Source organism: Megascapheus bottae, unplaced genomic scaffold, assembly GCF_031878675.1.
Source record: "Megascapheus bottae isolate mThoBot1 unplaced genomic scaffold, mThoBot2.hap1 H_1, whole genome shotgun sequence".
Classification (NCBI taxonomy): Eukaryota; Metazoa; Chordata; class Mammalia; order Rodentia; family Geomyidae; genus Megascapheus; species Megascapheus bottae.
Window position 1 is genome coordinate 3549732 of NW_028327858.1, and position 23434 is coordinate 3573165.

Here is a 23434-nt window from a genome sequence, read left to right on the forward strand (position 1 = left end):
AAGGAACGGAGCGAGGCTGAGGCAGCCGACACCGGTGGAGCTGCGGGCGCCCACGTCGTGCCACACCCCCGCCGTGGGGCACCCCGGCTTTTGCCAGGGGTGTGTGTGTGTGTGTGTGTGTGTGTGTGTGTGTGTGTGTGTGTGTGTGTGTGTGTGTGTGTGTTGGGAGGGGAGGGGAGGGGAGGGGAGAGAAACACAAAGACATGCGAAGAGGGGCTGAGGGAGCCTCGTGCACAAAGGCGCTGGGGCGCACCGCCGCCGGGCTGCGCCGATCGCCCCCACGCCAGCCCGGAGCCCCCGGCGGAGCGCACGGCGGCGGCCACCGTTGCGGGCTGGTGCGGAGCCCGGGTAGCCCGCGCTGCTGCTCTCCGGGTGATCCGGGCCCGGCTGCAGGCGTGCACACGCTCGTGTGCGCCAGGAGGCGAAGGAGGAGGAGTGGGAGACGGGCAGGGAGGCGGTGGCGCCGGGAGCCCCAACTTGGCCTCGGCCTCGCCCTCTGCCCAGCCCGCTGGTGTCCCCTCCTTCTTGGGATTTCGTTTCTTCTCACGCTCCCCCCCCTCAACCCCCCTCCTGCGTCCAGCCCTGCTCTCCCCACCTTGTAAAACAAAGCCGGGGAAAATGCCTGCCCGTGCAGCTGGGAGCGCGCAGCAGCCCGTCTCTGAATAAGTGAGTACAATGGCCGGTTTGTAAAATAAAAAGAAAGAAAAAGGAAAAATAAACCTTCAAGTCCGTCTTTACTCAAAAAGAAAAAAAAAAAACAACCCAACACTGTGAATGCTGCATGCCTCATGCTTCCCCGCGCCTCGCAGGAGACAGCCGGCTATAGAGCAGGAGGTGAGACCCCCGGCCCCCTCTCCGCCCGCCGCACGCTCCTGCCTGCCCCCCTGGGCCGCGGGAGGCTGCAGAGATTCCCCCGCAGCCTGCGGACCTCTCCAGTCTTCCCCTGCCTGCCGTCCGAAGCATTGGGTCATCATCTGGATTTGGAGAGAGAAATCCGTCTCCAATCCTCTCCTGGCTGCTCCCCTCCCTCCCACCCCGCGGGCACTTTTCTTTTTTCCCCCCTTCTTTTTTTCTTCCCTGAGTGATGGGCTTGGGACACGTCCGGGAGGAGGGTCAGCCCTGGAGAGGAGCCCACAGGCAGGTTGCATGGTGACCCCGGTCACACTTGTTGCCTTATTGCATGGTGGTACTGGTGTGGAAGAAAGCTCCTTGCTGCTGTTCAATGGTCAGTTGTGGCGAGGGTGAGGACAGGAGACCTGGATGAAGAGGAGAGGGCTGCGGGGGGGGGGAGGGGAGGGGTCAGTGATGGACCCCCTGGGTGGACATGGGCACCCAGAGGTTCGTGTATTAGATCAAGAGAAAGGGTTTATTTTGGGGTGATGGGGTGGTGTGGTGTGTGTCAATAATTTCTGCCTCTTCTGTCTGCCAAATGTACATTCTGTATATTTCTGCTAATTAAAAAAATAAGATCATAGCTTTTAACAATCAAATTCCTTCAGGAACTGTGTAAGCTTAATACACACAGACTTGTGTGTGTGTGTGTATTCCCCCCCCTCCCCAAAGCATATAATGGAAGTATCTTAATGGGATTTCAGGCTGAGGTTTGGTATCCTCAAGGTAAACAGTCACAGTGTTTTTCAATTCCACAGACTAGAAACCAGTGTTGTGAAAAATCAAGCAGAAAAGCACAATGATATGGACAGGAGAGGCTCACAGAGACAATGTGGAGCTTTCTTGTGTGTTTTCCTCTAATTCTTATTCCCAAATGGCTAAATTTTATTTTTTTCACTAAGCAGGTGGAGAAGGGGCTGTTGACAAGCCTGAAAGATAGTCAGAACTTCTATAAGAAAAATGTGTGTGTGTAAATTTTGACTTTAAACATATGCTTAGTGCTGAGTGACATTACAGTTCTAACATATTTTGTGGTTTGGGGGAAAGAACAGGTGTATGCAAAAGAAGGAAAACATGTACAGACCTGTATGTGTAGGTAGGGTGAAACTTAGGAGATGGCTGTGATATGCTCCAGGTATGTGGTCTCCTCTGGGGAGCTCCTGCCCTTGTCTGATTTCATCTCTTCCAACTCAGAGCTATTCTGAGATGGCTGGTAGAAAAGGCTCTGTCATCTGTCATCATTTTACAGCACTACTTTTGTCTAATGCTCCAATAGCTTTGTTTGGAAAGCATTTGTTGATAGGCAACTGGAGTTGTGCTTTATGAACTCAAATTAGGGTAGCCTACAATTAACTCACTGTTAGGCAAGAAGGTAGGATGGGTAGCCAGAGAAAACAGATATATTTTAGCAGCATCTTATCCTCTGGTAATTGGGATATCTAGGCACAATTTCATGAAGATTTCTTACCTATCTAAAGTGCCGCCCTATTCTGAAGCCTATGTTATAGACATGACAGTAAATCCATTTAAAATTAAAGAATTCAAATGGATTTGTTCTGCATGAATGAATTAGTACTTTTTGAAGTCTTATTTAAAGTTTTTCAGTCATTCTATGAACTCATTTTTTTGTTGTTCAGTTTTGCCTTTCCAATCAAATATTCTGTGGTAGATGACTTATTTTCCCCTTAGCAAGTGGAAATCTAGTAGACTTTTATTTTCTAAAAAGAAACCCATTAAAGATATTTTTGAAGAGCTGAGATAAATAATAAATGTATTTCACCTCAGAGAATCTGGAAATTTGTAAGAGAACACATAAATACACTGTAATGGAGCAATTAGCTTTGTACAGAACAAGCCAGGGTCTGAGGTGTGAACCAAGACATTAATTTTCATTTTCCTTGAGGTTCCTTGTTGAAGTGGAAGAAGTCTGCCTTTTCCTAGCAGTAGCTAGGGTTGTATCACCAGTGTTAGCAATTACTTTTGCTTTATAAAACATTAAGTAGGAACCTTTTATAAAAGATTAAGTAAGAATGCTTCGCAATGAGTTTCTTTGGAAGACAGGCAAAATAAAGATAGGCAAAAGAAATTAGGATTGGCCCCAAGGGTTGATTTACACCATGTTTTCTTGGAAAATTTTGAATGATTTCTTTCAAACAGTACTGGTTTGTTCACAAAATCTCTCGTGGTTCAGTTAGACTAAATCCTTTACTATAATAAGCACTAAAATTAAAATAAGGAGAAATATATATGTATATGCCATAGGTACATATAACATATATGTGTTTGTGTGATGCTTGTGATATAAAGGTAGGAAAAACCATGAGCTAACTTCAGGATCATTCATGTATCTTGCTCAATACCCTCAAATCTTAGGAGACATCTTTTTTGACTTAATAAGCAGACAAATATGAATTGAAAAATTTATGAAGGACCCCCTCCAGTGTTTTATTTTACTTCACATTTCTCGATTGAACTCCCGTTGTTTTTCTTTTTCTTTTTTTCCTTCTACCTGGATCTCCAATAGCAGCAGAGAACAACGGCTCTGCCCCCTTTCTTGAACCCATATATATGGTCTTTTGTGTGTGACCTAGACAGAGCACTCCTGCCTGGAGTTAGTTTTCAGATCTTCCACCAGAAGGGCAAAAGGTATCAGTTAATCCCTAACCCAGCACTCCTGAAGAAGCAGCCCAACCCATTCGTTCCCCCCCCCCCCCCACCATCTTTCCCAACCTAACCCTGGTTCTCTGTTGTTGTCAGTGGCGGCACCTGACTTGCTGGATCCTAAATCTGCCGCTCAGAACTCCAAACCGAGGCTCTCGTTTTCTACGAAACCCACAGTGCTTGCTTCCCGGGTGGAGAGTGACACAGCCATTAATGTTATGAAATGGAAGACGGTCTCCACGATTTTCCTGGTGGTTGTCCTCTACCTGATCATCGGAGCCACCGTGTTCAAAGCACTGGAGCAGCCTCAGGAGATTTCACAGAGGACCACAATTGTGATCCAGAAGCAGACATTCATATCCCAGCACTCCTGTGTCAACTCCACCGAGCTGGACGAACTCATCCAGGTAATGGCTTCAGAGGAGTGGCTACTCCTTTTCCCCTTAGGGTAAGGAAGGGGGAGGGACAGAGGAGAGCGTGTAGTAGTGTATTCCTGTTGGGCTCTAGGAGACCTGTGCTTCCTTCTCATGCCCCTTCACAGACACCTCCGTGTCCTTTCTGCCTGGTCTCATTCATCCCTTCTCCCATCTTATCACCTCTTTCTTCACCCCTCCCAATATTCCTGCTCATCCTCTCCACTCCTGCGCTCCTGTATGTCTTCCTTGTGAGTTTTCCTGTCTTTAAACTGCCATTGGACACTGGTAGAAGATAGCTCTACTGGGTTCTCTCAAAGTTAGGATGACCACAGCCCCCTGGGAAATTCTGTGTGATAAGCAATAGACAGTGAAAGAGTTTTAGCCTTGGCAGTGACCATCAGTCATCATGTAGAGAAGATATATCTGTGGTGTGACCCTCTGGAGATGGGTCACTCTGCTGGTTGACCTATTTAACCTCGCCAAGGTATAACTAACTGTGTTTTGGAGAAGTGTTTGCTATTTGTCTAAATTTCAAGTAAAAGCATATCATGACTATACAGAAAAACAGGGATGTTGAATAAAAACATATTTAGTTTTAATTTATACTAGCTTAACAACATCCTTTGGGGATGGTCTAGTTAGAAAGGTAAGCCCTCTGTGGCTTGTAACTCAGTCTTCTCAGAGAGATAACAGGATTTTTGTTGTAGCGTTCATCTACATAAAACAAGTAATTGATTCAACTGAGAATCAAAGCTGAGGTAAAAGCCTTAGATTTTTCTCACAAGGATGGACTTGACTGCTTGCTGAACACATTTGAAGTGGACATACATGTATTTTCCTGTACAGTCTATTTTCCTTGCCTAGCTTAATTCAAATTAAACTGAACATTATCTATGATGAAAATGATCAGCTGAGCTATTTTTTCTCCACATTTTATGTTTTGTTTGGTAACATCAGAATGAATTGGAATAGTAGATTTAAGGAAAAATATTCTTATGGGCTTTACTTCTAGTTTTTGCTCTTGGAAGTTTAATTTCTTTTTGCCAGTAGGAACCCCTTAGGCCTTCTTTTAGCTTTTTAATTTTCTGGCCAGTCTCTTCTAATTTTTTCCCCTTCAACTTGAACCTCCAATGGGCGTAAAGTAAAAGCCCGGCCCCTTTTTTCTTTAAATGCTCATATCTCTGCTGCTTGTAGCCCTCTTCCTTTCTACTATACTTACTCAAGTTCTTATACAAGTGTTACTGAAAACCACCAGAACTGACATGGACTGACTTGTTTACCTTCTACCACATTCAGACATTTCTGCATCTCACCTGTTTGACTTATTATACTTTTAGTAATGTTTTTATTTTATTTTTAATTGATATACTGACAAAAAGTGGGAAATGCAGTTCATATGCTTATATCCTAAATTATCCACACTTTTAGATAATGGTGACATTCTCAGTATTGATAATGAAACAAATATAATCACAGCTGCCTCTTTCCATGATCGTATGTCATCATTTTTACTTCATTTTTCCTTTGGGCCATTTAATTTTGAAATACTAGAAATCCTTTTAAGAATTCCTACTGCCTTTAGTTTTAGCAAAAGAGCTATTGGTTTTCTTTCTGAAGGAAGCAGGGAAACAGTTGTGAAAATCTAAACTCTAAAATTTGATAGGTAACTGGAGGATATATGTATTGAACAGGAACAAGGAAAGAAGATCTATCTAGTAGTATTGTTGAAATATAAAGAGATAATCCCTATAAAACAAGATTTGTTCAATAGTGTTAGGTTTGTTTTCACCACTCATATGCTTTTACTGAGCATTTGATTCAAGCAGTTGCCTCTCAAGCACCTGGAGTGAAATGATTATTCTTGAACAGGGGGGAAAATGTAGAATTTCAGCACAGTGCTGGAGGAAACTTTTTGATTTGGTAATGATTTCACTGACCAGTTGTGCCCAAATTTATTCAGAACTCTGAAAACAACTTGAAGGTCAAAACAGGTAAGAACCCATCTTCTGAGTACTCCTGATCTTCCTTTAACTTAATTTTTATTTTATATGCTACATTGCATTTGCAATAGGCACAAATAGATTTCAAAGTGTATCCTTTTAGCGTATGGATCTTCACTGGTTTTTGACAATTTTAATATTTTAACGGATAAATTACCTATTATTTATTATACTATCCTTTTCCTTTGTAACCAGATAGTTTTAGTAAAATATATTTTTTTTTCTCCTTGAAAATGATGTCTTTTGATCAAAGAAACTAATGGCATAACTTCATGGACCAAGAGCAGTATATAAAGAGGATGGAAACGTACCTATTATCTGATGAATGTAACTATAACCCCTCTATACATTATCCCAACAATAAAATACAATAAAAATAGGGAGAAAGGCAAATGATCCTGTAATCATTTGTTAGAATTGTTCATATAATTTGCATGCATTTCATATTTTCCAGTAATTATTTGTTAAATTATTAATACAATTCTCATGGATTTTTCTAGTGTTTTCTCAACACTTATTTCACCCTTTTACCATTGAGGAAAACTTTATGAATAGTTATATTAGGCAATTGTGTCACAGCATTACAAGATCAGGAAGCAGCCAAGCACCTATGCCTATGCCAAGCTCATGCCTATAATCCTAGTTCCTGAGAGATGGACAGATCTAACTATTGCAGTTTGAAGCCAGGCCTGGCAGAAAAGTCCAGTGAGACTCTTTATCTCCAATTAATCATTCAAAAACTAGAAAGAGTGCTATGGATCAAAGTGGTAGAGCCTTAAGCAAAAGAGCTCAGGACAGAACCCAAGCCCTGAGTTCAAGCCCCACAACTGGAAAACAAAACAAAACAAAAACCAAACCAAACCAAACAAAAAAACAATGATCAGGAAGCTGGGGTTCCAGGGGTGGCTCAGTTAGTGGACTGTCCTCTGTTGTTCCATACCAGGGAAGAAGGGATGAGTGTCCTCAGTCTGTTTTCCTCCTCCCGGGGTGGATGTACACTAGTGACATTTCATGATGTGTCATTGTATCTGGAGATATGGGACGGACATGTACACAGGCCACCCTAGATGTCATTGACATTAGCCTTTTTAATGCTGATAATTCTGCCAGGAAAAAAAGTTAGCATGTTAGATGGTGCCAAGATCTAGGAGTAAACAAAGCCATCCAGGGGGATAGGAACTGTTGGATGGGTTCAAGCAGATCAGGTCACAGGAGAAGCTTCACTGATGCTTAGTGAATGCCAGAGAACAAGCCACGTGACCATCTGGGGAATAGCTGAGCACAAATGGAGGCCCTGGCTGCATGAGAGCTCCCGGTATGTAGAGGAATGGAGGGATCCTGGAAAGGAATAATATGAGATGAGGTTGAACGGTTCATGAGGATATGTCCCACACATCCATGGATGTTAAAATAAGGAGCTTGGCTTTTCAGTGCAGATACATATTGTGATCTGGCTGATATTTCAGTAGGATCATCTGCCAGCTGGGTGTTGAGTAGAATGCAGAGAGAGTAGCTAGGAGGCTATTGTAATTTTCCTAGTGAGAGACTGAGGTGTGGGCTAAGGTGGATGCATTAGGAGTTCGAGACACAATTAGATTATAGATATGTTTTAGGAGATCCACTGGAGCCTATTGATGTACTGGACACATAGTACAAGGGAAGAGAGTCATATGCAGCCCTGCAATTCTTTTTCTTTGTAGACCATGTTACATCTTTTAATTCTCTCCCTAAAACTTGCAAGTCTCCTCTTTTCTTATATTATCTTTAAGTAGTTGTAGAGTTGTTCAATATGTCAGTTTATAAGTACAATTCATCTTCACCAGTTACCCCTTCTATCATTCTTCTTCGTCTCTCCCAACCCCTGCTATTCCCTCAAGTTATCTGGTTCCAGAAAAAGGCAGGACACACCTCAGATTTACATGTCATTCTTGTGCGGTGTCCATGCTAACCTCTGTGCCATTCTAAGTTGTAGTAAATGTGCTGCTGAAGCAAGCACGGATCTTCCAGTTTTTGCCTCAAGGAACTTACAATTGAGAGCTCTCACTCCTTCTGAGATGGAGAAGAGTGAAGGGATTTCTTGGCTGAGGGATACTGACAGAAGTATAGTTTTCTATACTGCACTGATAGGAGGTTTCCCTGACTGAAGATTTATGGGATACCAAGTAACAATGTGCATAGAGCCCCAGATCCTTGCAGGAAAATGATGCACCCAGATAAAGAGATTGCATTTGGTGTGACCACAAGGGATTTGGAGGTAGCAGATGTCAGCTCCAGTTGTCTATTCTCTGCAAGGCCCTATCAAGACACACTTCTTGATATGGGCCAAGAGCCATCAGTGTGTGCATGAACGAACGCTCTTGTCAGCCAGGGTTCTTATGTGTTGTTATTCGCACTGGTCTGTCCTTCTGCATCACCAGCCTCAGTGGCAGAGCAATCTGAAGTCTCACTGAGACCAGATGTATGGTTATAAAGCCAGAATTATAAAGCAACACTTTCAGTGGATGTCATCTTTATTCTTTTGCTAGGGATTTTATTGCTTCATGTCCCAAGATCTCAGAAAATTTCCTTTTGCTTTCTTTTTCAAAGAAACATTTAAGGAGTACATCTCTAAGCACCACTGAAGGTGTGTGAGTTGGGGTGCCCATTTATGGTCTGGCATTCCTACTTGTAAAATGGAAGGCATGGTCTGTGATAGTGAGTGAGATCACATGATTATGTACAGGAGGTTTTGTGATGGTAATTCCAGTTAGATAATAACCCATATATATGAAATGTTCAAGGAACATAATCATCTTTTCAAAAAAAATCTGTGGACTTCTCTAGAAAGTATCTGAACATGCTCATTTTTTTCCTTATCAATGGTTTTATTCTTTTTGTTGGTGTTGTTTTGGACTGGTCCTGGGGTTTGAACATAGGCCCTGAAAACTTTCCCTGAGCTTCTTTTGCTCAAGGTTAGCGCTCTACCATTTGAGCCACAGTTCCACTTCTGGCTTTTTCTGAGGAGATAAGAGTCTCAGACTTTCCTACCCAGCTGGCTTTGAACTGTGCTCCTCAGATCAAATCTTCCTATTAAATAGCTAGGATTACAGTTGTGAGCCACTGGTGCCCAGATCGGTTTTATTAGTCTGTTTAGCTTTTTGGAAAACTAAGATTTCAGGGGAAAAGTATAGACTTTAGGGACAGCATGCAAAATGTCTATAAACATCCTGTAAGTAATTTATGTTCTTTGGGTTAATTTATAGGAAAAATCAGTACTCTTAAGTACTATCATATATAATGTTCTTAAATTCTAATCTAACAATTTGTGTTAGAAGGTTAGCTACTGTCTATGCTATACAGGGAAGGAATATAGATAACAAATAGGTACATGAGCCTGAAAGAAAAGCTTTTGCACTTCAATTTTTCTTGGACACCTTGTATGTTATTTTGTAAGTGGAACCACCCAGGTTTTTTTGTAGTCCTTTCCCTGTGTTCATGTTGTCTTGACTTTCAGAATGACATAAATATATGTATATCAATCAACAATTGATATACTTTCATGCACATTTCCTAGTAATTTTTAGATTTTTATTGTAACACATAAAAGTAGTTTCTCAAAAAATGTTGTTGCCTTTGAAAAATACATGAAATAGCATTGGTTAAAATATTTTTTAAAAAGCTAGACGCAGTGGCTCATGCCTGTAATCTTAGCTACTCAGGAGGCTGAGATTTGAGGATTGCAGTTCAAAGGCAGCCCGGGCACTAAAGAATGTGAGACTCTTATCTCCAATTAACCACTAGAAAACCAGAAGTGGCACTGTGGCTCAAGCGGTAGGGTGGTAGCCTGGAGCTGAAGAGCTCAGGGACAGCACTCAGGCCCAGAATTCAAGCCCCATGACCAACAAAAATAATAAATTTCTGGGGTTTATGAATATCACTTAGGCTGATATGATTTAAAAAGAATAGTATTTTAAGATAATAGCTAGGAAGTTATTTGATAGATGGTATACTTATTTAAAAGTAAAAAGAAAATTATTTTTCAAATACCTTATAATTTGAAATCTTTTCCTGGCTGACTATTGAGTTGAAGCCAGAATTAAAATATAAATGTAGGGTCTGGGAGTTTAGCCTAGTGATAGAGTGCTTGCCTAGCCTGCACTAAGACCTGGGTTCAATTCCTTGGTACCACATACATAGAAAAAAAAAGCCAGAAATAGGGCTGTGGTTCAAGTGGTAAAGCTCTAGCCTTGAGAAAGCCCAAGGACAGCACCCAGGCTCTGAGTTCAAGGCCCCGGCCTGGCAAAAAAAAAGCAGGTAAAATAAATCTGTTAAACAGGAGATATTAGAATGAGGGTTGGTCCAGAACTGCTAATCATTTAGAGCTGTTATCTGTAATGACTCTAAAATTCCAGTGTTGTATATTCTATATCAGCTTGAGATACTGCAAGTGGCTAAGCAATCAGTAAAATTATAGGCCTGCCAATCATATGACAGGAATGTTTATTTCTACTGTGCAAATACCCCCCTGAAGTTACTGTACATCATTTTGTTATATTTTTCACTCTGGGATTTTCCTTTACCTAACTGTTCAAACAAGTCAAATTTAGGAGCTGTGCATGTAGGACTGATTGTCTTAATTCAAAGTGACTAGAAGTTGCAAATTCAGCCCTGAAACAGATATCTGTGTGCTCCCTTCTGCCACAGCAGAGAGCAGCAGCAGAAGACACAGCAGGTTTGTAGATTTGGGGGCAGAATATATACTCATGGAAAACTGTAGCAGTCATACAAAGGCAACAAAGAATTATACTCAAGCTTGGGTAGCTGGGCACTAGGCATGCTGGGACATGACCAAATGAGGTAAATCAAGAGTTGGCAGGCTAAAGCTGGAAAATTGTCAACTCCAAGGAACAGCAGATGGAGGGAGGAGAAGCAGAGAGAAGTAGTTTCAAGGACACACTGGGTCATACTTCACCTGTAGCATTGTTGAATTTATTCCCCTCTCTTGCTGTTAGCCATTCACAAGATAAGAAGAGCTCCTTATGAAAATTTAAATAATACAATAAGGTGTAAAGAAGAAAGTAAACATTGGAAATGTCTCTAGAGTAAATTATGATCTCTCTTTAGGCATAGGACACACATGATAAAAAGAGAGTTGTGCAGTCACATTTCATACTTCCACACATGATGTTGCACATATAAGATCACATAAACATGACATTTTCTGTATTTATTCATGTACCCTCATATAGGGACCAACTCAGAAGTGTTGGCCTTGATTTTTAAAATTTGTATTCTGTGCATCTATCTATCATTTATCATCTATCTATGTGTTGGGGAATTGAACCTTCATTCATGATAAAGACACACTCTCAGGGAATAAAAGTAAAAACTAAAAGGCTTTCACCTAAAAATGCATTTATAAAAGTCTATAGTTAATTAAAAGAGATATATTGCCCTATGTTTGAAGATAAAATTTGACCATGTACATATTCAAGTACAGAATGAAAAAAAATATTGTTCTAAGAAAATTGAGTTGGAAAGCATAATTTGGTTAGAACTTACAGACATGTTCTTTTATTTCCCTTCCCTTTCTTCTTTCCCTTTGGTTTTCCATTCAATCCTCCTCGCTCTTCTCTCCTTTAATTTTTTCAACAGCTGTCCTTTAGTTGCTATCTCTTTTGGGGTGGATATTAATCCAGAAGAACCAAACATATTTTTCTTTGTTGCAGCATCCCCATCACATAATGTCCTGTTTTTATGCAACTTTGTTAAATTCGTTCCTACAATTACATTCCTGGGTGGATTTTATACCAAGATTTTCCTTGTTACAGGGGTTGTAACTGTGTCTGGTAGATGACATAGCCTGAATCTCAGTGAAAGTTCTAAAGAAGGTACCAGTTCCTTTGTGTATTTGGTTGGAAGTGCAGGTCGGTCATCATGTGATTCTTTTAAGGTGAAGTTTTGAATTGAGATAATACATGTTTGAATTTCCTCATGATCCTTTGGGTACACGTGGCCCATTCTTATATGTAACACTATAGAAAGAAATAGAAATGTGGAGTTGAAAAAAGCATTTCTGAGGAATGAATGGGGCCTTTCACCTGCAGAACACAGGCTCTGAACTCATAGACATGGCCTATGGTATAGCCACATTATAGTTAGTAAATGCCCTTAAGTGGCATATGTGTTAACGATTTGATAATGAGGCTGGAGCTATTTGGAGGTGATAGAATCTTCCAGAGGAGGGACCTTTTGGGAGGTCTTCGCATAACTGGAGATAGGCTTTGAATGGAATTATGGGATTCTGATGCCTTTCTCTTCTCTCTTTTCTTCTGTCTTTATGTCTCTGCACTTCTGTGTTTCTCTCTGGGTTTCTATCCAGATCTCTCTTGTGTCTGTTTGACTCAGTCTTTCTCTCTCCTCTCTCAGTGGCATGAGTTTGAACTCATGGTTTTTCACTTGCTGGGAAGGTACTCTACTGTGTGAGCCACACTGTTAGCCCTTCTTTCCTCTTTTGCTTCCTGACTATGAGATGAACAAGTTCCTCGACTTCCTCAAATAATGGTGTTTTACCTCATCACAGGCCTAAAGCAACAGGGCTCATCAGTCAAGGACTAGAACCTCCAAAACTGTGACTCAAATCAATCTTTTCTCTTTATAAGTTGATTATGTCAGATATTTTTTATAGTGACAGAAAGCTAATAGAAGCTCAAATTTTATCAGTCTCACTGATTAAAGATCCAAGTAGGTTAGGTCACTGACTTTTCTCCTTTTCTTTTTTGTGAAATCTTTTTATTTTTGTGAGTGGTGGAGTTTGAACTCAGGGTGTGGACACCTCAGCTTTTTTGCTCAAGGCACGATGCTCTACCCTCTGGTAATTAATTTGGAAATAAGACTCTATGGACTTTTCCACTCTATGTGACTGGCTTCCACGGAGTTCCTCAGATCTCAGCCTCCCGAGTAGCGAGGATTGCAAGTGTGAGACACGTGTCCAGCTGGACATTTGAATACTATTCTGCACACTAGGCTGAATCAAGAACTGTAGTTTATCTGACTTTATATTTCTATTCTTTGCAGACTCTAGACATTTATAGGCAGTGCGATGACTTTCAAAGGGAGAAGTCTATTCTACAGTTACATGATATGAGAACTCCATCCTTGGTCTGATGTTCATAGACCTAATTTATCTCAACCTTTCAAACTCAAGTGCAATTTAGTCCATGCTGTCTCTTGGGATAATTGGTTTTTAAATTTTTATTTTACTCAATCTTTTATAAAGTTAGATCCTGTACGTGGTAAGCTGTTGGTCTAGTGAGTTTTGGAAGCGAAGTCATGCAATTCTCTTCTAAAGATAGGAATATTGTTTTTAATTTTTTGTTGCCTACCATATAGAGACTTCATTGTCATTCACCTCTGTGTTTTTAAAATCTTAGATCATAGGTACCTTGGGTCTTTTCCTTTCTCATGATTTTATTTTTTAATCACATCCTTGGCAGTTATAGCATCCCTTGGTTATTTTAGTTGTCTTTTCAGAACTACATTCTCTTTGGTTAAAACATTGGTAAGTGCCAATTCTGATTGAGGCCAGTATTCCAAATGAAGGGGAATCAAGTTAACGGTGTGGCTTTCTGTTTTATCTCCCTCTCTCCTTGATTCTCTCTTTTTTTTGTTTCTCTCTGCTTACTTTCCTCTTCCACCTTTCCCTTCCTTCCTTCTTCCCAGCCATTCTTCTTTCTTCCTTTCTTACCTATAGCTTCTCCCTCCCCTTTTCTCCTCCACCCTCCCTGTTCTCTCTCCCATCTTCCCTTCTTCCTTCTATCTCCCCTCTTCTTTTCCTCCTTACTTCTCTTGCCTTTCCTTCCTCTCACATCTCTTCTTTTCTCCCCCACCTCTGTCCACCTCTCTGCCTGTCTTTCTTGATTTCTCTTCCCTCCCTCCCTCCCTCCCTCTCTTCCTCTCTTCCTCTCTCTCTTTCCTTCCTTCCTTCCTTCCTTCCTTCCTTCCTTCCTTCCTTCCTTCCTTCCTTCCTTCCTTCCTTCCTTCCTTCCCTCCCTCCCTCCCTCCCTCCTTCCCTCCTTCCTTCCTTCCTTCCTTCCTTCCTTCCTTCCTTCCTTCCTTCCTCCCTCCCTCCCTCCCTCCCTCCCTCCCTTCCTTCCTTCCTCTCTGTCTCTATTTCTTTTCTTTTCCTTTCTTTTCTTTTGTTGGTCATGGGCCTTGAACTGTAGGCCTGGACACTGTCCTTGAGCCATAGCCCCATTTCTGGCTTTCTGGTAGTTAATTGGAGATGAGGGTTTCAGACTTTAGTGCCTGGGCTTTAGTGCCAGATCTCAGCCTCCTGAGTAGCGAGAATTACAGGCGTGAGCTACTTCGCCCAGCTGTCTGTCTATTTCTTGCAACTTCTATTATCGCTCTAGTGTTGCCTAGTGTTTTCTATGTTGACATTGTTAAATGGTGTCATTAGGTAGATTTATGATTATTCTAGAGCTTTCTTTTGGTGAAACTATGGGTAGCTTGGATCAACCCCACCCCCCCAAACCACGAATTTTCCTAAGACCAGACTATAACCCCAACTCTCATACATCTGTATATCTATATCTATATCTATATATCTATGTCTCTTTCTGCTGTCTTATGGGATTTTAACATTGAATTGAACATTTCACAAGGCTAAGGATCAAAGTGCAGCTGATTGTGGGGACACAGGCTTGCAATCCCAGCAACTGAGGAGGCAGAGGCAAGTATCATGAGTTCAAGGTCAGCCTGGTCACGGTTGGTCAGTCCCTCTCTCCATTAAAAACAACCAACAACTGGTATTTCAGGACTTTGAAGTCTTTCTTTTATATTTTCAGTAAGAAAAGATACTAGATACCAAGATATATATACTTATCCCATCAAATATATAATTATTATATTTATCATTTTAACCATTACAACCCTTCATTAAATATTTGTGACCAAATATAAATGTTTGTACAAGGAATCAATTTTATGAGCCTTTACCAGGTAATTTTCCTTTTATGATCACTTAAACTTTTTGAGAATTGATTTTTCTCTCCTGCTTCATCATAGTAGCTATTTGACTGGTGGAATATGCTTTTCCTGTGCAGAATTGTTTTTTTTCCCTCCCTATGACTAGTGAGACTTGCATATGTGTTCAGCAGTATTATTCTTTGTGTGACTTTACTCTCTTTTGAGTTTTCCTCTGGAAACTCAGATTGCTTGGGAATTTATTGTCCTGTATATGAAAGAGCTCTAGTAAGGGAACATGCCAATATTTCTGAACTACTGTGTGAAAAAGTATCTTTTTTTGAGAGGTACATGAGGAACCAGAAGGTACCAGAAGTTTGTTCATATATAAAGTATAATCCGAGCTTGACTACATTTGACGGTGAAGGAAAGCTTGAGGAAGCAAGGAAGCATAGGCTAGTTTGGGGGAGGAATCAGGAATTCTTCATAAATTACATCACCAAATAAATTACATGTAAGCACATGTTAGGGAGAATTGTGTTGAAGTTTTAAACTCTTCACTTTTAAGATCCGAAATGTTTATTGGCAGTTGTGAAGTCTTTGTTCTACACTTTGGTATCTGATGGTATGATTTGGCTAATCAGAGGAACACTGTAAATAAAAGCAAAATGGGGGTGTTTGAGTTCACAGTAGAGTGACCTTGTCTGTCCTGCAATGTCCTGTGGATTCTAGACCCATGTGATCCTAGTTGTACCCAGGAAGTACATTCTGAAGTTTACAAGGAAAGACACACTGGCTTTGGGCCATTCACACGTTTCAGTGATGTCCCTGGCTACAGAAGTGCTGCCCTACCCCTCCAGATTTGAAGAGGAGTCCTTAGGGTGGTTCTGTTTCATTATCTGAAGAAGTTCCATGCCAGGGGCATGGGTGCAAGATGGCAGAATGGTCGGGATGGCCAAAACGATTTCTAAGCCCAAGAAATCCAAATGGATAAGACGTAACATAAGAACTTTTGCTATTAGGTAGATGTAAAATTGCTCTCTCTCTCTCTCTCTCTCTCTCTCTCTCTCTCTCTCTCTCTCTCTCTCTCTCCCTCTCTCTCTCTCTCTCTCTCTCTCTCTCCTCTCCCTCCCTCCCTCCCTCCCTCTCTCCCTGCCTCCCACCCCCTCTCTTTATTGGCCATAAAGGAAAGGTCTAGTTTCCTTAGAATAGCCATGTAGTAACTAAAACATTTTGTTTGTTATCGAGTAGCACTTTTTGTTAAAGAAATCCAGGAGCTTGTCAGATATCTTGGCATTTAAAGTTAGTTGTGGTGGTTTTGCTCGTTTCAGATAGCATACAATTAGCACTGTTAAGATTAAGAGTCGTAAGAGTTCATAAAGAATTATAGAGATCATTGATATGATGTCAGTGTCCTGGGCACTAGAGGTTGGTGATGGTAGCATAGAACCCCAGTGGACTCTGCATCTCGGAAGGTGAGAGAGAGAGACGCAGGTATTCTTTCCATTTGTCTCCATCCAGGCCCATACACTCACACAGATGGGACAGAGGTAGACCCACATGCCCGTTTTTGATGAGTAAAATTTCATAGGAGAAAATTATAGCAAATCATTGCTCAAAGTAATACACCTTTCCCACAAGAAAGAAACAAAGATGGGGGAAGAAAAATGGGGACCAAGACATGAGAAAGGGTATCAATGTTTGTGAAGAAACGTACATTCTAACTGGTGAAAGTAATGTAACCCTTCTATTAATTACAATAAAAATACAGAAAAATAAAGAGAAAAAAAAAGAAATGAAAACTGGAAAAAAAAAGAAAGAAACAAAGAAAATAGATTCCCAGCGCATAGTTCTGTGGATTTGAAGTGTATGGACACTTGGGGACACATTGACCATCCTGAATTCTCTCTTTCTGAACCCATACTCTGAAGTATTTTATATTTACCTATCACATTCTTATAGCCATCTAGGCTACTGTAGAGACCTGAGATAACATATTCATGTGAACATCCACTCATTTAACACAAGAAGTGAAATTGGCATTCATTCATTTTATTCATTCTCTCTCTCTCTCTCTCTCTCTCTCTCTCTCTCTCTCTCTCTCTCTCTCTGTGTGTGTGTGTGTGTGTGTGTGTGTGTGTGTGTGTGTGTGTGTGTGTGTGTAGGCTTTCAAAGTTTCCTGAGGAGGTAACATTTAAAAACTTGGCGTGAATAGTGAGAGGAATGAGGCAACAATCAGGAAAGAAACTCCTTTCACAATAGCCTCAAAGAAAATAAAGTACCTAGGAATTAACTTAACTAAGAATGTAAAGGACCTTTTTGATGAAAACTTTAAAACCCTGAAAAAGGAAATTAAAGCAGAACTGAGGAAATGGGAAAACCTCCCATGCTCCTGGATTGGAAGAATCAACATCGTGAAAATGGCCATCTTGCCAAGGGCTATCTACAAATTCAATGCAATACCCATCAATATCCCAATGGCATTCTTTAAAGAAATAGAAGAGGCAATCCAAAATTTCATATGGAATAATATAGCAAAAACACATCTTAGAAGAAAGAACAGCGCAGGAGGAATTTCAATACCAAACTTTAGACTCTATTACAGAGCTGTAGTGACCAAAACAGCTTGGTACTGGCACAAGAACAGGCCTGAAGACCAATGGAATAGAACTGAGGACCCATATATTAACCCACAGACCTATGGCCACCTAATCTTTGACAAGGGAGCAAAAAAAAATAAAATGGAAGAAAGACACCCTCTTCAACAAATGGTGCTGGCAGAACTGGTTAAGCACCTGCAGAAAACTAAAGTTGGATCCTTTTTTGTCACCCTGCACCAGGATTAACTCCAAATGGATCAAAGACCTCAAGGTAAAAGCTGACACACTGAAAACTTTACAAGAAGGAATAGGAGATACACTAGGTCTCCTTGGCACAGGTTGAAACTTTCTTAATAAGGACCAAGAAACACAACAAATCAGAGAAAGGCTGGATAAGTGGGACTGCATTAAATTCCAGAGCTTCTGTATGGCAAAGGACATAGCTAGAAAACTAACTAGAAAGCCTACAGAGTGGGAGAAGGTCTTCACTAACCATACAATTGACAAAGGCCTCATTTCTAAAATATATCAACAGCTCAAAAAATTGAATCACTCCAAAACTAATCTCCAAAGAAACAACCATCCCATTAAAAGATGGGCCAAAGACTTAAAGACAGTCTTCTCTGAAGAAGAAATAAAAATGGCCTATAGGCACATGAAGAAATGCTCAACATCTCTGGTCATAAAAGAAATGCAAATCAAAACAACTTTATGATTCACCTCACTGCAGTTAGAATGGCCATGATCAAGAAATCTAATAACCACAGATGCTGGAGGGGATGTGGCCAGGAGGAATCACTACTACACTGTTGGTGGGAGTGCAAACTATGGAAAGCAGTATGGCAGTTACTCAAAAGACTAAACATAGAACTCCCCTATGACCCAGCAATTCCACTACTTGGCATTTACCCAATTGTCCAGAAACAAGGACATACTAAATCCATTAGCACAACAATGTTCATTGCAGCACTATTTACCACAGCAAAGATATGGAACCAACCCTGATGTCCCTCAGTTGATGAGTGGATCAACGAGATATGGTATTTATACACAATGGAATTCTATGCTGCTGTCAGAAATAATGACATCGCCCCATTTGTATGGAAATGGAAAGACATAGAAAAAAATCATATTAAGTGAAGTAAGCCAGACTCAATGGTTTCCCTCATTTGTCATAATCAGTAGAAACCTTGGGCTCTCCTAGCAGAGATTTACAATAGAACAAAGTCTAGATACTTAAGGCCAGATAGTATGACGCTAAATGTAAGGACCTCCAGGATATAGAAACAAAAGCCATATAATGAGTGATTGTTGTCCTTAATGTACTATGATCTCTCATCTCTTTTGCTGTCCCTTGGTTATCTCATATTGTTATAGTATTTCATTTTGTTATCTGATATATTTTATATATGCTTAATTGGTTATTTGAAATTGGATAGGGAAGAGGGAAAATCAAGATGTGCATGGGGAAGGTGGGAGGGAAATGGGGACCATGACATGAGAAAGGGTATCAATGTATGTGAAGTAATGCATCTTCTGTCTGGTGAATATAATGTAACCCTTCTATTAATTATAATAAAAATATATGGAAAAAATTAAAAAAAAAGATGAAAACAAACAAACAAATAAAAACTTGGCTGTGGAGGAATCAGTCCTGTAAAATCATAGGGGGGGGCAAGTTTTAGGAGAAGTGTTCTCTCTGTGCTTCATGTGATTATGTGGCTGGCCTACCACTGGTAGACAGGACAGCTGAGGAGTTGAGGAGAGGGAGGCAGGCCAGGACCAAGAAGACCTTGTTAAGGAGTCTAGGTTTTAGGAGAAATGGAAAGTAAAGGTATAGAATTTTTTAGAAAACAAAACAAAAACATATAGCTACAACGTGATTTTCCTAGGCAAATAACTTTGTGGCCTATAAATGGACCAGATGGACTAAAAGTAGAAAAATTAGTTGGCGGACATTTTAATCAAAATTGATTTTTTGTAAAGGATTTTGAAGCAGAGACCTGGGAGAGTTTGAGAGTTTGACTTTCTAGAAGAAAAATGAGGCAATGTGTGTATCTGTTGGGAGTACATAAGGAAAAAGAAGATGACTGCTTACGGATTCTGAAGTGAGCAGTAGAGGTTGAATTCAGTGTATCTATAAACAAGATACATGTGGTAAACAGACAATTACTAGATAATTCTTTTACAAGATCTCAGTATGACCCAGTCTTTTCTTTTAAAAAAATTCTAATGTGTTTTAGGGTAAAAGATGAGAATGTCACTTAAAAAATATTTTATTTAAGACCTTCTACCAAATTTATCCTTTTGTGCACATTGACACTAATGTGTCAAAATAAAACACTCTATAATTATTTTAGCTTCATTAGGTGCAAGTGTCCTCTCCTTGTTCTGGTTAGCATGTCCTAAGACTTCACACCAGTTTTCATTTCATTTTATCAGATGATGACATTTGCCTCTCCATTTGAGTAGTTCTAAAAAATAAGTCTATTTCATGAGGATAATTCTAAATTGGTTTAATTAAAATAGCAAATTATTTTATAATAATTTTATTCTCCAGGCATATTTCTCTTGGACAGCTGTACTGTGCTATTATGCAAATCAGTAGTTTTGACAAGACAAGGTCTTCTCTTTTTTTTTTTCTGCATTACTCAGGACCCGACTATTAAATTCATTCCTGATCCACTCATACACAAATGGTGTGTGTGTGTGGAGGGGGTCTGGCTGTCTTATTCACTGTACTGATTCTTTGATGTAGGATTAATTTGATTCAGAGAAGCTTTTATGACAGGAACCTACTGAGATTTCTTTCCTCTTGAAGAAGGAAAAACAGAAATAATCTCATAGATAAGCCAAACTAAAATGTGTTCCATTGAGTTTGTAAGATAGTAGAAGAGCAAGCAACAATAGCAATTATATCTAAACATAAAAGGTGTTAAGAAACTTTTACTGTACTATATTTTGGATTAATTGGATTAATTAATTTGGACTAATTAATATAATATTCTAAGGAATAAGTGTTTACAGTAGATTTTGCTTAGTTAAACCCAATTGTTTTAGAACTAAAAATCAAAAAGTTGGAACCTACTTCTAAAAATATACTACTAGCTAGTGACAAACACCTGATAAAATCTTCTATGACTTGTTTCTTCCATACTATCTTTTCTCCAGTTTTCCCTTTTTTCCCCACTTTTTCTTTTTTTCTACTTTACTTTATGACTGGCATCATATCTAGGATCAGAGGAAGCAATTCTAACATTTTTAAAATTTCTTTGAAGTTGAGTAATCCATACATTTATTCTTTGGTTTCTAGAGGTGAAATCTGTCCTAGACAACATGCTGCTGAATCTTTGTTTGCATTTATTCTCAGTTTCCTTGCCCTGGTTGCCTGCTACCTTCAATGTCTTGTTGAATAAGTGAGTAAAAAAAAAAATCTCAGAATTATAAGATTTGGGGGAATCCTGATTAACATAAAAGTGGGTGATGTGTTTCATACTCCATGATGAAATGAAGCAGACGTAAAGAAAAAATTTTGGATTTTATCATTAATTGTTATTAATCTATTATATTTGCTGTATAGAATAAACCTGGAATGTATTTAGAATCAGGGTAGGGGTCAGTACTTATTGAGGTGTCATGTATGAAGACACATACAGGGCCATATGTGTATATGCATGATCACATTGACTGAAGTATGATATACACAAGGGTGGATTTCCACGATGCAATCCTTTGAACAATTAACAGACAGTTTAGCAAAATGAATGTCAGGAATGTGGAACATATCTTGTTAGGAAGGGTTCAGGGTTAGCAGGAAGGAACTGCACAAATAAACAGAGGAATAGTGGGCCCGTATGGGTATGATAGCTCAACACATATACATGGAAATGGAACTAGGAAACTTGATGCTTGGCTAGATAGGAGAGGGGAGTGATACTGATCAGATGTGTTGTGTGCATAAATTAACATGCTGAATTGAAACCCTTTTGTACAATGATTTAAAGATGATTTAAAAAGATGATTTACATTAAAAGATTATTTAAATTAAAGGATGATAAATCCAACTTGAGAATGGTACAGCTTAGGATTTAAAGAAAAAGTTCATGAAAAATCCAAGAAATTACAATTATGTAGTAAATGCTACTTACTCTATGTCTTTTGCTATATGAGACTATGAGAGTCCTGCAACCTCAGTTGTTTTTTATTATGTGTATTAAAAAATTTAAAAAATAAAGCATAATATCATAGATGGTAAAAAAAAGCAAAAACAAAAACAAAGTTAGTTTTTTGGTGTGTATCTTATACATGTTGGCTATTAGCCACTTACAAATGTATATATATATATATTTATATATATATAACAAATATTTTCTCCCATTTCAGAGGTTACCTTTTCATTCTGCTAATTTGTTCTTTGTCATGGAGACGATCTTTACTTTGATTTAGTTTCACTTATCTGTTTTTTTTTTTCTTTTGTTTTCTGAGTTTTTGTAGTCATATTTCCAAAACTTAGGCAAGACCAATGTTTGAAGGTTTTTACTCCATTTTTCTTCTAAGAGTTCATAGACAGGTCTCAACATGTTCACCTTTAGTCCAGGTGGAGTTGGGTTTTGTGTATAGTGTGAGGGTTTTGCTTCAGGATATCCAGATTTCCCAGCACAATATTTTGAAAAGGTGATCTTTTCTGTACTGTGATTTCTTGTTACCCACATCAAGGATCAATTGCCTACTGTGTCGTTTAACTCTGTTATGGAAGTAGAGTATGGCATGATTTGTTTGGTTTTAGAAAAATATTTTTATTTTTTTGTTGGTGGTGGTTGTGGGGCTTAAACTCAGAGACTGGATGCTGTCCCTGAGTCTCTTCGTGTTCAAGTTTAGCACTCTACCACTTGAGCCACAGCTCCACTTTCAGTTTTCTAGTGGTTAATCGGACATCAGAGTCTCATGAGCTTTCCTGCCCTGGCTGGCTTTGAACCACAATCCTTAGATCTCAGGCTCTTGAGTAGCTAGGATTACAGGTGTGAACCACTGGTGCTTGGACTTTAAAAAAAAACTTTGTACTAAGCTGTTATCTGTAGAGAAAATATTCAGAGAAAAATTGAAGAGGAGACACAGGGTTTTCTTTGTATCCCTCACTGCCCCCCCCCCCTCCAGGTACAACTTCTTCTTTACATCCTATAGTAGATGGCACATTTGTGATTGTTGATGAACTACACGGATGCATCGTTATATGAACAGGTCGTCGTTTGTATCAGGCCTCGCCTTTGGTGTTGTGCACGCTGTGTATTTGAACAAAGATGTGATGTCATGTATCTATCAATACGTATTTGTAAGGCAGAGCGTCATTGCCTTAAAAGTCCTCTACCCTATTACTTAAAAGTAATCTACCTGCACATAGCCCAATACCTTCTGAGTCTTGGCTCTCTAGAGTTTTCTCTTTTCTAGAACGATATGTAGTTCCAGAGTCAGATAGCATCCAGCCTTTAGATTGTCCTCTTTCACTTCAGAAATTACATTTCAGTTTCCGTGTGTGTGTGTGTGTGTGTGTGTGTGTGTGTGTGTGTGTGTGTGTGTGTGTGTGTGTTTATGACTTGTTAGCTCATTTATTTGTAGAACTGACTAACATTCTCTGGTTTGATATCCTATAGTTTATATATCTATTGGCCTACTGAAGGATATCCTGACTACTTTCAAGTCTTAGAAATTTTGAATAAAGCTCTTGTAAACATTTATGTTCAGGTTTTCCTGGGGACATAAATTTCCACTTTGAGTCAATACCAAGGAGAAAGATTGATGCGTTACATTGGTAAAAGTGTGCACCGTTTTGCATTTTCATCGTCAAAGTTTCTCTCCCTTCAGATCCTCAGAGAGCTTGTGTACTGTCATTATTTTAGATTTTGGTCTTTATAATAGGTGCCTG

General features: G+C 39.6%; 1 protein-coding gene and 1 non-coding gene across 3 annotated transcripts in view; one reads left to right on the forward strand and one right to left on the reverse strand.

The window, feature by feature from the left end:
• The first annotated feature begins 516 nt into the window (after positions 1-516).
• Positions 517-23434, forward strand: part of LOC150039006 (potassium channel subfamily K member 2-like) — a 100659-nt gene continuing 77741 nt past the window's right edge. The window contains exons 1-2 of one of the 2 annotated variants that reach the window (XM_090328156.1): positions 517-834; positions 3649-3959. In XM_090328156.1, coding sequence (XP_090184282.1) covers positions 789-834; positions 3649-3959 — 357 coding nt within the window. In that variant the 5' untranslated portion in view covers positions 517-788. Of the gene's footprint in view, positions 835-3648; positions 3960-23434 lie in introns of those variants that run through there. The other variant, XM_090328155.1, reaches the window with a different exon arrangement.
• LOC150039007 (U6 spliceosomal RNA) lies at positions 7860-7964 on the reverse strand. The gene has a single exon (XR_016534578.1). It is a non-coding gene; the product is annotated as a U6 spliceosomal RNA (small nuclear RNA).